Source organism: Ranitomeya variabilis, chromosome 2 (assembly GCF_051348905.1).
Source record: "Ranitomeya variabilis isolate aRanVar5 chromosome 2, aRanVar5.hap1, whole genome shotgun sequence".
Classification (NCBI taxonomy): Eukaryota; Metazoa; Chordata; class Amphibia; order Anura; family Dendrobatidae; genus Ranitomeya; species Ranitomeya variabilis.
This window is the reverse complement of record NC_135233.1, coordinates 635121474-635137640: the sequence shown is the minus strand read 5'-3', so window position 1 is coordinate 635137640 and position 16167 is coordinate 635121474. Positions and strand designations below refer to the sequence as shown.

At 43.6% G+C, this 16167-nt stretch overlaps 1 protein-coding gene across 1 annotated transcript in view; it reads left to right on the top strand.

The window, feature by feature from the left end:
* The window catches only part of EGLN1 (egl-9 family hypoxia inducible factor 1), an 80028-nt gene that overhangs the window by 42061 nt on the left and 21800 nt on the right, over positions 1–16167 (top strand). Inside the window, exon 2 of the mRNA XM_077289087.1 lies at positions 4137–4256. Within this exon, the coding sequence (XP_077145202.1) occupies positions 4137–4256 (120 nt within the window). The remainder of the gene's footprint in view (positions 1–4136; positions 4257–16167) is intronic.

Here is a 16167-nt window from a genome sequence, read left to right as displayed (position 1 = left end):
ATTTGCAGGCCATGACATTGACATTGACATGACATTGACCGTATGTGTCTTTTTTTTTTTTTTTTCCAAGGAATATTTTCAGTTTTTGCTCTATGGCAGGATGCATTATCATCTTGAAAAATGATTTCATCATCCCCCAAACATCCTTTCAATTGATAGGATAATAAGTGTCCAAAATATCAACATAAACTTGTGCATTTATTGAAGATGTAATGACGGCCATCTCCCCAGTGCCTTTACCTGACATGCAGCCCCAGATCATCAATGACTCTGGAAATTTGCAGTCATCTTTATAAATCTCATTGGAACGGCACCAAACAAAAGTTCCAGCATCATCACCTTGTTCAATGCAGATTCGCGATTCATCACTGAATATGACTTTCATCCAGTCATCCACAGTTCACGATTGCTTTTCCTTAGCCCATTGTAACCTTGTTTTTTTCTGTTTAGGATGGCTTTCATTTAGCTTTTCTGTATGTATATCCCATTTCCTTTAGGCGGTTTCTTACAGTTCGGTCACAGACGTTGACTCCAGTTTCCACCCATTCGTTCATCATTTGTTTTGTTGTGCATTTCTTGTTTTGGAGACATATTGCTTTAAGTTTCCGGTCTTGACGCTTTGATGTCTTCCTTCGTCTACCAGTATGTTTGCCTTTAACAACCTTCCCATGTTGTTTGTATTTGGTCCAGATTTTAGACACAGCTGACTGAACAACCAACATCTTTTGCAATATTGCGTGATGATTTACCCTCTGTTAAGAGATTTGATAATCCTCTCCTTTGTTTCAATTGACATCTCTCGTGTTGGAGCCATGATTCATGTCAGTCCACTTGGTGCAACAGCTCCAAGGTGTGATCTCTTCTTTTTAGATGCAGACTAAGGCCAGGTTCTCATTGCGTTAAAGGAGCCCGTTCAACACATAGCGTTGACGGGCTGCGTTAAAGCTATAGCATACATGCCACCGCGTTATGCTATACCGCTAGCGCAGATGATTCATCTGTGCTAGTGGTGACAGAGCCTCAGACGCTGCAGCTTGCGTCCGAGGCTCCGTCACTGAATGATTGCACATCGCTAGCGCATGCCGATTATGGCATGCATTGGCGATGCGCCCAATAATAGAGGTTAATGGCAGCGTTAACGGACTGTTACACCGCGTTATGCCGCGGTGTAACGCAGTCCGTCTAACTGCATTAACGCAATGTGAACCCAGCCTAGCTAGCAGATCTAATTTGATGCAGGTGTTAGTTTTGGGTATGAAAATTTACAGGGTGATTCCATAATTTTTCCCCCTATGCTTGGTTAAAAAAAGAAACCTTTACTGACTGCCACATTTTTTGTTCTTGATTTCTTTTAGTGTTTCTTAACTCCTTTACCCCAATGGTGGTTGGCGCGTTAATGACCAGGCCAATTTTTACATTTCTGACCACTGTCCCTTTATGAGGTTATAACTCTGGAACGCTTCAACGGATCCTGGTGATAATGAAATTGTTTTCTCGTGACATATTGTACTTCATGATAGTGGTAAAATTTCTTTGATATTACCTGTGTTTATTTGTGGAAAAAACCAACGGAAATTTGGCAAAAATTTCGCAATTTTCCAACTTTGAATTTTTATGCCCTTAAATCACAGAGATATGTCACACAAAATACTTAATTAATAAGTAACAGTTCCCACATGTCTACTTTACATCAGCACAATTTTGGAAACAATTTTTTTTTTTTTTGTTAGGGAGTTATAAGGGTTAAAAGTTGACCAGCAATTTCTCATTTTTACAACACCATTATTTTTTAGGGACCATGTCACATTTGAAGTCATTTTGAGGGGTCTATAGGATAGAAAATAACCAAGTGTGACACCATTCTAAATACTGCACCCCTCAAGGTGCTCAAAACCACATTCAAGAAGTTTATTAACCCTTCAGGTGTCTCACAGGAATTTTTGGAAGGTTTAAAAAAATTAACATTTAATTATTTTTTTTTTCACCAAAAATTTACTTCAGCTCCAGTTTGATTTATTTTACCAAGGGTAACAGGAGAAAACAGTACAACAGCTTTTGGGGTCCATTTGTCCTGAGTACCCGAATACCCCATATGTGGGGGTAAACCACTGTTTGGGCGCATGGCAGAGCTCGGAAGGGAAGGAGCGCCATTTGACTTTTCAATGCAAAATTGGCTGGAATTGAGATGGGACGCCATGTTGCGTTTGGAGAGCCACTGATGTGCCTAAACATTGAACCCCCCAAAAAAGTGACATCATTTTGTAAAGTAGACCCCCTAAGGAACTTATCTAGATGTGTGGTGAGCATTTTGACCCAACAAGTGCTTCACAGAAGTTTATAATGTAGAGCCGTAAAAATAAAAAATATTTTTTCACAAAAATGAACATTTGCCTCACAATTTTTTATTTTCCCAAGGATACCAGAAGAAATTGTACCCCAAAAGTTGTTGTGCAATTTGTCCTGAGTACGCTAATACCCCATATATGGGGGTAAACCACTGTTTGGGTGCATGGCAGAGCTCGGAAGGGAAGGAGCGCGGTTTGACTTTTCAATGCAAAATTGGCTGAAATTGAGATGGGATGCCATGTTGCGTTTGGAGAGCCCCTGATGTGCCTAAACATTAAAACCCCCCCACAAGTGACACCATTTTGGAAAGTAGACTCCCTAAGGATCTTATCTAGATGTGTTGAGAGCTTTGAACCCCCAAGTGTTTCACTACAGTTTATAATGCAGAGCCGTGAAAATTAAAAAAAAAAAAACAATTTCCACAAAAATTATTTTTTAGCCCCCAGTTCTGTATTTTCCCAAGGGTAACAGGAGAAATTGGACCCCAAAAGTTGTTGTCCAATTTGTCCTGAGTGCGCAGATACCCATATGTGGAGGGTAACCACCGTTTGGGCGCATGGCAGAGCTCGGAAGTGAAGGAGCGCCATTTGGAATGCAGACTTAGATGAAATGGTCTGCAGGCGTCACATTGCGTTTGCAGATCCCCTAATGTACCTAAACAGTAGAAGCCCCCCACAAGTGACCCCATATTGGAACCTAGACCCCCTAAGGAACTTATCTAGATGTGTTGTGAGAACTTTGAACCCCTAAGTATTTCACTGCAGTTTATAACGCAGAGCCATGAAAATAAAAAAACATTTTTGTCCCACAAAAATTTTTTTTAGCCCCCCAAATCTTTCTTTTTCCCATGGGTAACAAGAGAAATTGGACCTCAGAAGTTGTTGTCCAATTTGTCCTGAGTACGCTGATACCCCATATGTTTGGGTACACCCACTGTTTTTTACTTTTTCAACTCCGAATCAGCTGGAATTGAGATCGGACGCCATGTCGCGTTTGGAGAGCCCTGATATGCCTAAACAGTGGAAATCCCCAATTCTAACTGAAACCCTAACCCAAACACACCCCCTATAAATACATTTTTTTGCAATATTTTTTTTGCGCATTGCAACATGTCACTACTTTTAGCTTTTTTTTTTTTTTTTTTTTTGAGCATTTTTCACTCTTAGAAACCAATGGGTAGTGCAAAAATGCAGGAAAAAACGCAGGTGTCGGGTCTTTCTGTCTATTTTAGGGGGGGGGGGGAAGCAGGTGCAGCAGTATGTGAGAGCCACTTATTTTTTGTGATTTCACCTACCCCCCCCCCAAGTTTAAACCATAATGTCTTTCATGTTCATGGCCGTTTAGGATTAGTACAGTTTAATAGGATTAGCTCGGTTTAGCCCCTTCACAACCAGTGACTGACATGACATGTCATGGCCGGGTGTCAGTTCCCACACCAGGACGTGCTACATCAGTCCTCACTTTGAGCTGTCACTGCGCGTTTCCACAGACAGCTGAGACGCATGGGAAGAGGTGCAGGGACCCATACCGTTGGCCCCTGCACCCAGATTGCTGTGATGGGTGCGGGGACTAGTTGTTTGTTCATAAGGGTGGTGGAGCATATATGAACGTTTGTTACGTGGGTTACTAAAAATGTTATGTTGTGACTTTCTAAACCTAACGTAAGCAAGAAAGTGAGACGAACATTACAAATTACTAACAATATTTTTTAAGTAACTTTCCCGGTGAATTTCTATATTATGCCTGTTATGTTAAATGGATCAATCTAAAATGTTTTTTTTCTCCAACAGGCAATGGTTGCTTGCTACCCTGGAAAAGGAACAGGCTACGTGCGGCATGTTGACAATCCGAATGCAGATGGAAGATGTGTTACCTGCATATACTATTTGAATAAGAACTGGGATGCCAAGGTACTCCAAATATCTTGTGGGCGGTTTTATGTTTATAGCTTATTTCGGCATATTTCCCATTCCCAAGATGTGTAATAAGACTTTGATTGCTGGGAGTCCGCACTGTGATTAGTGGGTCTGTGTTGTAGTCCCCTTGCAGGGATGGATCTGCGGCAGTGTGCTAGTGGTGATGCTCCTTCATGCCGACAGTTGTCGAAGATCCACGTAGTCAGTAAGCGATGGTGCATCCTAGGTTTACGCTGTCATTTCCCACCACTACAATGTCCTTTTCAAATGGAGAGTTTTTTTTTAGTCTTTAATTGTCCACCACTTTTACAAATGACAGCTGATTTATAAAGAGATAGTGCTGATACACAAATAGCCGTTCAGCCGCAGGGGGACTTGTAATATCTGGCGCTAAAGCACTGTTCAGAAGTCTGGCAGGTGGCGTACAAACTGAATGAGAGTATAAAATGCATATTATACACCTCTACCCCTATGTATCTGCTGTGTTGCACACGTAATGTACTAGTAGTAACGGCACTGGATTTGTCTTTTTGTGCTTTTTTTTACGAGCACACTTGTCTAAAGTTCTCTGCCTTCGTCAAGTTTGCTATTTAATGTTGTGGCGCAAAATATCGTAATTGGACTAGTGCAAGAAGTGAGGAGCAGTCTAGCCCTACATGCCAATACCATACCAATAGAGGCTGTGCCCCGAAGCTGTTTGTCAGCTCCAGGCCATATGGCACACTGTCGTTATTCCGCATGCGAGTGGGTCTATGCCATCTGCATATTGTGGTCCTGTGCTGACTAGACTTCTCTGCCTTCTCTTAATAGAAGAGAATTGGGAGAAGCCAGGCGGTGAGTCTAGTCGCACGTGCCTGCAAGTATGCAAATCGCAGATGTGGACGATTTCTTATGTGCACTGGGAATACACCGCACACGGTCAGTCTACAGTCATAGTATTGGGAAACTTTTCATTCCAGTCTGGACGTTTTTTGCTCCCCTTTTTCCCAGAGCCATAACTCTTATTTATCTGTCCACATTGACATTTGAGGGCTTCTTTTTTTACGTGACGAGTTGTACTTTTGAATGACATCATTCATTTTACCACATAGTGCACTGGAAAATAAGCAGGAAATTCCAAGTGGGGAGAAATTGTGAGGGGGGGGAACAACCCCGCAATTCTGATATTGTTTTATAGAAATTTTTTACAGTGTACATTTTGCGCTAAGAATGACTAGGAATATTAAATTCTACTTATCAGTAGGATTACAGCCATACCAAACATTTCCACTTTTTTTTTATTTTAGTGGTGAAAAAAAAACCTCCAGAAGTTTGCAAAAAAGTAAAAAAAAAGTTTGGGGCTGTGTTTCCACATTCTGGGACTCATAATGTTTTAATTTTTCAGTTGATGGGGCTGTGTGATAGCTTATTTTTTTTTTTGTGTGTGGCAAGACAACATTTTTATTGATGCCATTTTTGGGATAGATATGTTCACTTGTTGTTACTTCATTTTTTGCGGTATTGCGGCGACCACAAAAAAACCCATAATTTTGGCATTCTTGCATTTTTGGTTTGCAGTGTTTACTGATCAGGTTAATATTTTTTAGATTTTGATCTGACTTTTCTGGACGTGGCAATACCATAAATATCTATAGATATTAATGTTTTGGTTTTCTTTTAATAATAATGGGAGGTGGTGAAAGGGAAGTGATGTGCACTCTTGTGTGTTTAATTTTTTTTCTCCCTATATTATTATTATTATTTTTTTTTTTAAAACCTTTTAAAAACTTTTCTTAATAGTCCCCATAACAGATTTGAAGATGTTATGGTCTGCCCGCATGTGCTTTTATACAGCAATTCCACAACTGCGATTGTTAGAGGCAAGTCCTGGCTGTAACACACAGCCATTACCTGCCGAGTATGAGGAGGGTGAGTCCACTACATACACACGCTTTTATTTTGCGCCATAATTTTTTATCTAACTCTTGGATCTAATTTGGAAATGTCTCTGCAATTTACTGTTGACTGCGGAGTTTGTGAAAAATCACGGCCATGTGAATTGCCCCACAGATTATCACAGGTATGATTAAGTGCTGTCCAAGAATGAAAACTATAGCTAGCACTCGTACACTATAAAATCGAACGGCAGTTAACAGAAACAGTGGAGATCAAGATAAGGTCTGGAAAACCAAGCAAAATTTCAAGTGAGAGCTTTTTGTTATATTGCTAGAGAGGCAAATCGGAACCTCCACTTGACTGCAAAAGAACTTCGTAAAGATTTAGCGGACTCTAGAGTTGTGCTACATTGTTCTACTGTTCAGAGACACCTGCTCAAATATGGTCTTCATGGAGTAGTCATCAGAAGGAAATCTCTTCTGTGTTCTCACCACAAAATTCAGCTTCAAAAGTATGCAAAAGAACATCTAAACAACCCTGATGCATTTTGGAAACAAGTCCTGTGGACTGATGAGGTTAAAATAGAACTCTTTGGCCACAATAATCAAATGTACACTGGGGAAAATTTAAGTATGATACACTGCCGATTTTGCAAGTTTTCCCACCTACAAAGAATGGAGAGGTCTGTAATTTTTATTGTATGTACACTTCAATTGTGAGACAGAATCTAAAAAGAAACAAAAAAACAGAAAATCACATTGTATCATTTTTACATGATAATTTTGCGTTTTATTGCATGAAATAAGTATTTGATCTAGCTTATGCTGCATGGTAGGAGTTTGTGGTTGTTGTTTGAGAAGGCATTTGGTGGATTTATCAGAGACTGTTGTGAGGTTTTTCTGTGTGTTCTTCTCATGCTTGGATTTTTTTTCCTCCATCCTCCACTTCCCGGTATTTACCTCTGTTTGTCTGAATATATTTTTGTTATTGGTATTTTCCTTTATCAGTGTTTGCATTACCTTGTTAGTCTGGTTGGTGTATTATAGTACACTACTACTTCCCTCTTCCCTGAGTGGGTGAGGGGTACAGACTGAGGGTGGATTCAGGATCTAAAGCAAGGTTCGTGGCTCCGGCGTCTTCACCATCAGAAGTAATACGGGGATCAGGGCAAGCTAAGGCACCCCTGGCTTTAGGGACAGGGAAGGAGCCCATGGGCCCAGGATACCCAACAACAGTCCTGACAAGTCGTTTCATGTAGTTCTTGACCAAATTTGCATACACTGGATGAGTGGCTCAAAATCCCTGCTGCATACACATCTTCTCCAGATCGTTTAGGTTTCGGGGCTGTCGCTGGGCAACACTGAGTTTCAGCTCCCTCCAAAGATTTTCTACTGGGTTCAGGTCTGGAGACTGGCTCCCACTCCTGGACCTAGAAATGCTTCTTACAGAGCCACTGCTTAGTTGCCCTATCTGTTTGTTTTGAGTCTTTGTCATGCTAGAAGACCCAGCTCAACTCCTCTTCAATGTTCTTGCTAAGGGAAGGAGGTTGTTGGCCAAAATCTTGTGATACATGACCCAATCCATCTTCCCTTCAATACAGTGCAGTAGTCTTGTCTCCTTTGCAGAAAAGCAGTCCAGAAGTTTGATTCCCCACCATGCTTCAAGGTTGGGATGGTGTTCTTTGGGGTTGTACTCACCCTTAGTCTTCCTCCAAACACGGTGAGTGGAGTTGGTACCAGAAAGCTCTATTTTGGTCTTATCTGACCTTATCACCTGAATCTCGATCCACCCACAGCTATTAACCCATTAAATGCCGCTGTCAAATGCTGACAGCAGCATTTAATTCGCTCTTCCTGCCATTGGGCTGGAAATCCGCCCACTGGTGACCCCTGTCACGAGATCGCGGGTCACCGGTTCATTGGCATGACAACCAGAGGTCTCCTGGAGACCTCTGTGGTTGTCACTGCCGACTTGTTGTGGGCGCCCGATGGTTGGCGCTCATGGCAAGTGAGTAATTCTACTACATAGGCAATCTGATCATCGCCTTTATGTAGCAGAGCCAATTAGGTTATGGCAGCTTCTAGTCTCCCATAGAGATTATTGAAGCATGCCAAAAGTAAAAAATATATCAAAGTTGAAATCACCCCCATTCAAAAAAAAATTAACTTAAACATATTTGGTATTGCCACGTTCAGAATCGCCCGATCTATAAAAAAAAAAAAGAGTAACCTGATCAATAAACGGTGTAGCAAGAGAGTCAAAACGCCAGAATTACGGTTTTTTAGTAGCCGGGACATTGCATTAAAATGTAGTAAGGGGTGATCAAAATAGTATAATTAAAAATGTCAGCTCGGCTCCCAAAAAAATAAGCCCTCGCCCAACCTAAGAACATGAAAAATGGAGACTCTAAGGTTTTTCAAAAATGGCACAATTTTTTATTTTTGAACAAAGTTTGGAATTTTTTTTCACCACTAAAAAAGAACCTAGACATGTTTGGTGTCTATGAACTCATAATGACCTGGAAAATCATAGTGGCAGGTCAGTTTTAGCATTTAGTGAACATGGTAAAAAAGCCAAACACAAAACAAGTGTGGGACTGCACTTTTTTTGCAATTTCCCCACACTTGGATTTTTTTTCCCCATTTTCTAGTTCACGACATGGTAAAATCAATTGTGTTGTTCAAAAGTACAACTCGTCCCGCAAAACACAAGCCCTCACATGGAAATTTTGACCAAAAAATAAAAAGGTTATGGCTCTGGGAAGAAAGGGAGAAAAAAATGAAAATGCAAAACCAAAAATACCTCTGGTCATTAAGGAGTTAAGCATGGGGGTGGATTAAACATGCTTTGGGGTTGTTGCCCAAAGGGCCGTGTTTACGTTTTACTTATTCATGGTTTATGCCGGCCTCATGCCCATAATAAACCAGTGGAGGACTTACAGACAGTGTTCCCTTCCCGTGTCTACCTCCATGTACAGCTGAGCGAGCTGTTCGCCCACTAAAGTGTGTGTATGTGTGATATGTTATTTTTATTGTAGTGCAGCAGGGTTGCTGCAGTGCGTCAGATAGGCAAGGACCACAGAAAAGTTGAAAGCAAATGTCTTTTACTGTCCAAAAACTCACACATAGGAGTGCTGTCCTTCGGATCGCAGCCGGGTTTCCGTAAACACAGTACAGAACTCAAAACCCCCTTGCCGTGGACAATGGCACCGCCGTGTCTTTTCTAGGCGTCAGCCGCCTGGAAGTCCCTGGCTCTGTATTGGCTTCACACAGTCCTGGAGTTGCACAGACACACCTGCTCTGCAGCCTGCAAACTCCAAACTGACCCACCCAAGGCAAAACTGACAGATTTAGGGTTTGTTTACACTGGGTGTTTTTTCTGCGTGTTTTTTTTATGATAATTTTCAGCTGCTTTTTACAGTACCAGCAAAGCCTATGAGATTTCAGAAATCTCATGCACACACATTGTTTTTTGTCATCAGGATTTTGTGCTTTGCAGCGTTTTTTTGTTATATAAAGTCACTTCTTTCAGCGTTTTTGCGTTTTTCACCCATTGACTTGGATGGTGAAAAAACGCTGCAAATACGCAGGTTGACTTTTTTTTTTCAGCGTATTTGCTGCAGAAAATGTCAAGGACAGCCGGATGTGACTTCACACTTGGCTCCCCTACATCTAGATGGCAGGCTGCATGGTGCGTCCATACAGCCTGTAATCCAGCAGAGCGGCCCCGAACCCCATTCACTTGAATGGGGGGTCCAACATTAGTATTTAACACGCTGTCATATGCATGACAGCACGGCAAACACTGTTTCTGATCGGCAGGGAAATCATCCCCGCCGGTCAGAGAGCCGTGGTTCCCACGCTGCCAGAAGACAGCGGGAGCGCTCCGCTGTGATCGATGGTATAAAGTTTACCTCCTGTCACTGGTGTTAGCTGATGGGACAATTGATCACATCATCTGACACCTGCTACTTACAGTGAGAGCAGGAGCAGTGGATGGGAGTATTCATCTGCCGCTCCTGCGCTATAAATAAATAATTAAAAAAAAAAAAAAAAAAAAAAAAGGCATGGGTTCCCCCCTATTCTTGATAACCAGCCAGACAAAACTCACAGCTGGAGGCTGCAACGCTCAGCTGTCGGCTTCAGCAAAGTTGGTTATCAAGAATAGAGGGGTCCCCACTTTTTTTTTTTTTTTATTATTATTTAAATAAAAAAAATTTTTTAAAAAAAGCATGCCCCCCCCCCCCCCCATTTTTTTTTTTGTACAACCAGCCTTGCTAAAGCTCACAGCTGGGGGCTGGTATTCTCGGGCTGGTAAGGGACCATGGATATTGCCCCCCCCCAGCCTAAAAATAGCAGCCCGCAGCTGCCTAGAAAAGGCACATCTATTAGATGCGCCATATCTGGCACTTTGCCCGGCTCTTCCCACTTGCCCTGTAGCTGTGGCAAGTGGGGTAATATTTGTGGGGTTGATGTCACCTGAAAGGTGACATCAAGCCCACGGATTAGTAATGGAGAGGCATCTATAAGACACCTATCCATTACTAATCTTATAGTTGTAATGTTTGTAAATAGACACAGCAAGAATAAAGTTCTTTAAATAAAAAATGGAAAACTGTTTAGTCTTATTTCAAATAAACGCCTAAAGCCCTCGATCTCCTGTAAGAAAAGTAAAATAACAAACCAACAATATACCCATACCTGTCCGTCATTATGCCCCACCCAGTAATCCATATCTGGGGAATACACTGTGTTCCAAATTATTATGCAAATAATATTTCTCAGTCGCCCATGACAGCACTACCAGAGAGAGGGAATCTGCCCTTCAGGGACAGGAAACCTACAGGATAAAAAGGGCGGTACCTCTCTCCTGCCTCAGTTTTGTTTCCTGTCCCTGACAGGGGAACCCTCAGGATCGGTACCTGTGATCCGGAGCCGACCAGTGGAGGTATGACGGCGGGGAGGCCCCTGTCACTGCTGGTACGGTGTCCGACGCCGCCGCTTCTGGGTCCGATGGGGCTGCAGAGCATGCGGAGGGGAGCGCGGCTGCCTCCCCGGATTGGGGTAGGGGCTTCAGGGACCCGCCGTGCCTTTGCAGCAGAGGCCTGGTCCGGAGCGGCGGCTCGGTGTGTGAGAGCACCAAGATGGCCGCCGCAACGGATATAGACGCTGTCTACTTCTGGGTCCCGGGGAGCGCGCGTGCGCACTGGGGACCAGCGCTTCCCTACAACGCAGCCCTGGAGGAGGGGTGATCGGAGCACTATTTAAAAGACAGCTGTGAGAGCGCCCTTTGCTGCATGCAGTCCCAATATGGCGGACAGCGATCAGCAGCTCCAGCAGCGACACCACCAGCGCAAGTCAGGCGAGACAAAGAGAAGGACCTCTGCAGGCACCCGAAGTACCCGCTCCAGGAGCCATTCCACGCCGCAGAGTAAAGCCTCCAATATGTCCAGCCAGCCGACACCTTCTACTTCGGGTCTCATACAAGATCCCGTACCTCCTCCAGAATTGGTATCTGTAGCTGCGCAAGATGGGTGAGTGATCTTCGTGAAAGTTCACCAAATAATTAGGGTCCCCTTTTCCGTTTATTTTTTAGGCAAGAAAAAAAACGGAGAAAACTAAACATAGAGACTGTCCCTTATGTGGAGAACCCCTGTTACAGAACTGGGATAAGAAATTATGCGGTTCCTGTATAGGACAAGTCCTTTGTGAAGAAACCCCTAGTTTTGCCTCTGAATTACGTTCAGTAATAAGATCAGAGGTAGAAACAGTGTTCAAATCCCTTAAAGGGGAGGGGGTTAAGGAGAGAACACCTGTCCCCCTTTCTCACTCCGATCCTTCTAGTTCTGATGAAGATATATCAGACAGAAGAGGTTCCTCTTCCTCCTCGGACTCTGAGAGTGGAGGCCGTCACTGCTTCCCCTTAGACGAAGTAGATGCCCTTGTAAAGACTGTAAGATCTACAATGGGTGTCCTAGATCCACGTCCTGACAAAACGGTACAGGACATTGTTTGGAGGTCTGGGCCAGAAAAAACGTAGAGTTTTTCCACTTAACGAAAACGTGCAGGCCTTAATTAAAAAGGAGTGGGAGAAACCAGAAAGAAAAAATTCATCTGTACCCTCTCTTAAAAGGAAATATCCTTTTGCGGAAGATGATTCTACAGCATGGGACAAAGCCCCTAAACTTGACGTGGCAGTAGCTAAAGCGTCAAAGAAGTTTGCACTGCCCTTTGAGGACATGGGAACACTGAAAGACCCCCTCGATAAAAGAGCCGACACCTTCCTAAAAGGGGCCTGGGAGTCAGCAGGGGGATGTTTAAGGCCCACAATAGCAGCCGCTTGTACTTCTAGATCTCTAATGATTTGGATAGACAATTTAGAGAAACAGTTAAGAGATGGAGTATCCAGACAAAAAGTAATGGAATCAATTCCCATGATTAGGGGGGCAGCAGCTTTCTTGGCCGACTCTTCGGCGGATTCTATCAAACTCACTTCAAAATCGGCAGCCCTGTCTAATGCAGCTCGTAGAACGCTATGGCTGAAAAAACTGGCCAGGCGACCTACAGACAAAACAAAAACTCTGTTCAATCCCATGTGAGGGAAAATTTCTATTTGGAGAAACTCTAGATGACATTCTACAAAAAGCAGGGGATAAAAAGAAGGGATTCCCTAACCTGGCCACGCCATACGTTAGGCGGCCCTTTCGGAACAGGAAGTTTTTCCGCAGACGCCCCCCTAGAGAACAGAACAGGTGGGAGGATGGGAGAAATAGGGATAGGGGCTTCCTCTTTGGCAATTCCCCAAGAATTAAAAAAAACCCTAAGTGACACCTCCCCCAGGGTGGGAGGGAGACTGTCTCAATACCTTCCGGCCTGGGAAAAAATCTCTTCCAGTACTTGGATTTTAAACCTGATAAAGATGGGACTTCAGATAAACTTTACCACCCTTCCTACCCAACACTATGTGGTCACTCCATTGAAACCCTCATGGCGGCAACAACAGGCCTTGGAACTAGAGATCTCAAAACTCATAGCGAAAGATGTGATCCGAGAAGTTCCCTTATTGGAAAGGGGGAAAGGATTCTTTTCCCCACTTTTTCTGATTCCAAAGCCGGACGGTTCCTTCCGCACAATAATAAATCTACGGAAGTTAAACAGTTATGTAAAGAATCAAACCTTCAAAATGGAATCGATAAAATCAACAATAAAAAACCTGTTTCCAAATTGTTTCATGGTAGTGTTGGATCTCAGCGACGCGTACTATCACGTCCCCATCCACAAAAACTCACAGAAATACCTCAGACTAGCAGTAGTCATAGAGGGAGTAGTAAAAGAATACCAGTACAAGGCCCTCCCATTTGGCATTTCAGTAGCGCCCCGTGTTTTTACCAAGGTGGTAGCAGAAATGATGGCCCACATAAGGGAAAAAGACGTTATTATAATACCATATCTAGACGACTTCCTAATTGTCAGCAACTCAGCCCAACACTGCCAACAACAATGCAGCAGAGTAATAAAAACTCTAACGGAATTAGGTTGGCTTCTAAATCTCCAAAAGTCAAAACTGGAACCGACCATGGTGCAAGAGTTTCTGGGCCTAACTCTGGACTCGGTTTTACAGGAATGTCGCCTTCCAAACCAGAAGAAACAAAAAATATTAAGTATTGTGTCTGGAGCTCGCTCAAACCCTCATATGACCTTGAAAGGAGCGATGTCACTGCTGGGGTCCCTTTCTGCTTGTCTCCCTGCAGTACAGTGGGCTCAAATCCACACGAGAGACCTCCAGTGGGATGTCCTGAAAAATCAGGTTACACTGAGGGGACACCTAGAAGGTCGCATGACTCTAAGTTCAGACACTATTCGTTCCCTAGACTGGTGGCTAGATCCCAACAATCTATCAAAGGGAGTTCCGTGGGTGATAGATGCACATCGAGTAGTTACCACGGACGCCAGTCCCATGGGGTGGGGAGCTCACCTGGGAAACAGTGTTACTCAGGGGGTATGGACAGATCAAGAATACCAGGTATCCTCAAATCAAAAGGAACTTTGCGCAGTGAGCCATGCCCTGTCAATTTTTCTTCCCAAACTACGGGGTCATCATGTCTGGGTTTTTTCGGACAATCAGGTAGTAGTAGCCTACCTGAACCACCAGGGCGGGACCAGATCCCAAGCCCTGATGAAAACTACTTCCCAAATCTTCGCCTTAGCCGAACATCACTTCCTATCCCTCTCGGCGTTACATATAAGGGCGTAGTGAACAAAAAAGCAGACTTCCTAAGCCGTACCCAGCTAAAACAGGGGGAATGGGCTCTGAACCAAAGAGTCTTCGATCAGATCACCAAAGTCTGGGGGGTCCCAGTAATAGACCTATTTGCCAGTATAGAGAACAGAAAAGTAAAGGAATTTTGCTCTCTAAACCACAGGGGAAACCCCCGTGCACTGGATGCATTCTCGATTCCCTGGACTCACGGTCTGGCATATGCCTTTCCCCCTCATATACTTATTCCGGCATTTCTACGGAAGATAAGACAGGACAGGGCGAGAATCATCCTAATAGCCCCCTTCTGGCCCAAAAGGGCCTGGTTTTCCTGGCTGAGAATTCTATCGGTCACCGATCCCTGGGTCCTTCCGGATCTTCCGGACCTCTTATCACAGGGACCGGTGCTCCACCCTCAGTCGGCAAATCTACACTTGACAGCGTGGAACTTGAGAGGTCACTGCTAAGGGCAAGGGGCTTCTCAGATAATTTAGTGTCCACACTATTAAAAAGTAGGAAGACAATAACAACTAAAATCTATGGTAAAACCTGGAAAAAGTTTCTGTCCACCTCCAGGGTAAAACTACAAGATGGGGTTCCAGTAGTCAAAATATTAGAGTTCCTACAGAAAGGCTTGGATATGGGCCTATCGGTGAGCACCTTAAAGGTGCAAGTAGCGGCCTTAGGGGCATTATACAATGATAGTATTGCCACTAAGCCATGGGTAACAAGATTCATTAAAGCCGCCGTACGTTCTAGACCGATAAAAATCAAAAGTCCTCCATCTTGGGACTTAAATTTAGTACTTTCAGCTCTGACAGAACCCCCGTTTGAACCCATAGATTCGATACCACTTAAAATCTTATCTCTCAAAACGGCCCTTCTTACAGCCCTAACATCGGCCCGTAGAATTAGTGACCTCCAGGCTCTATCTGCGAACCCTCCCTTCACACAAATCATGGAGGATAGGGTAGTTTTGATAACAGACCCTGCTTATCTACCCAAAGTTGCTTCCAATTTCCATAGATCCCAGGAAATAATCCTTCCTTCCTTCTGTCCAAACCCGAAAAATCAAAAAGAGGAAAAATTCCACACCTTAGATGTGAGAAGGTGTCTAATACACTACCTAGAATCCTCCCGACAGTGTAGGAAGGAAGGCTCTCTTTTTGTCTGTTTTCAGGGACCTAGGAAAGGACTCAAAGCCTCCAAAAGCACTATAGCTCGCTGAGTTACTGATGCGATAGCCCTGGCATACTTGTCCACGGGAAACGCAGTGCCTGAAGGACTCAAGGCACACTCTACAAGGGCTATGGCGACCTCCTGGGCCGAAAGGTCGGAGGTACCAATAGATAAAATCTGTAAAGCGGCCACCTGGTCAACACCTTCAACCTTCTTTAGGCACTATCGCTTAGACTTAGCCTCTTCGTCGGACTTAACCTTCGGAAGAAGGCTGTGGTCTCTCCCTAAAGCAATAATCTCTGCAATTCTCTCTGGTAGTGCTGTCATGGGCGACTGAGAATAGTGTAGTTACTTACCGATAACGGTATTTCTCAGAGCCCATGACCGCACCTGCTTATTCCCCCCCTTATCACGTGTGCGGTGAGCACCTTATTATACGAAGTGTGTGTTTGATTTAGACACTGTGTAATCTTCATAAGTATTTTGCTAAAAATATGTATATTCTTGTTGTCACTAACCTGGAGGACCTCTGATGCTCTGTAAACCAAACTGACGCAGGAGAGAGGTACCGCCCTTTTTATCCTGTAGGTTTCCT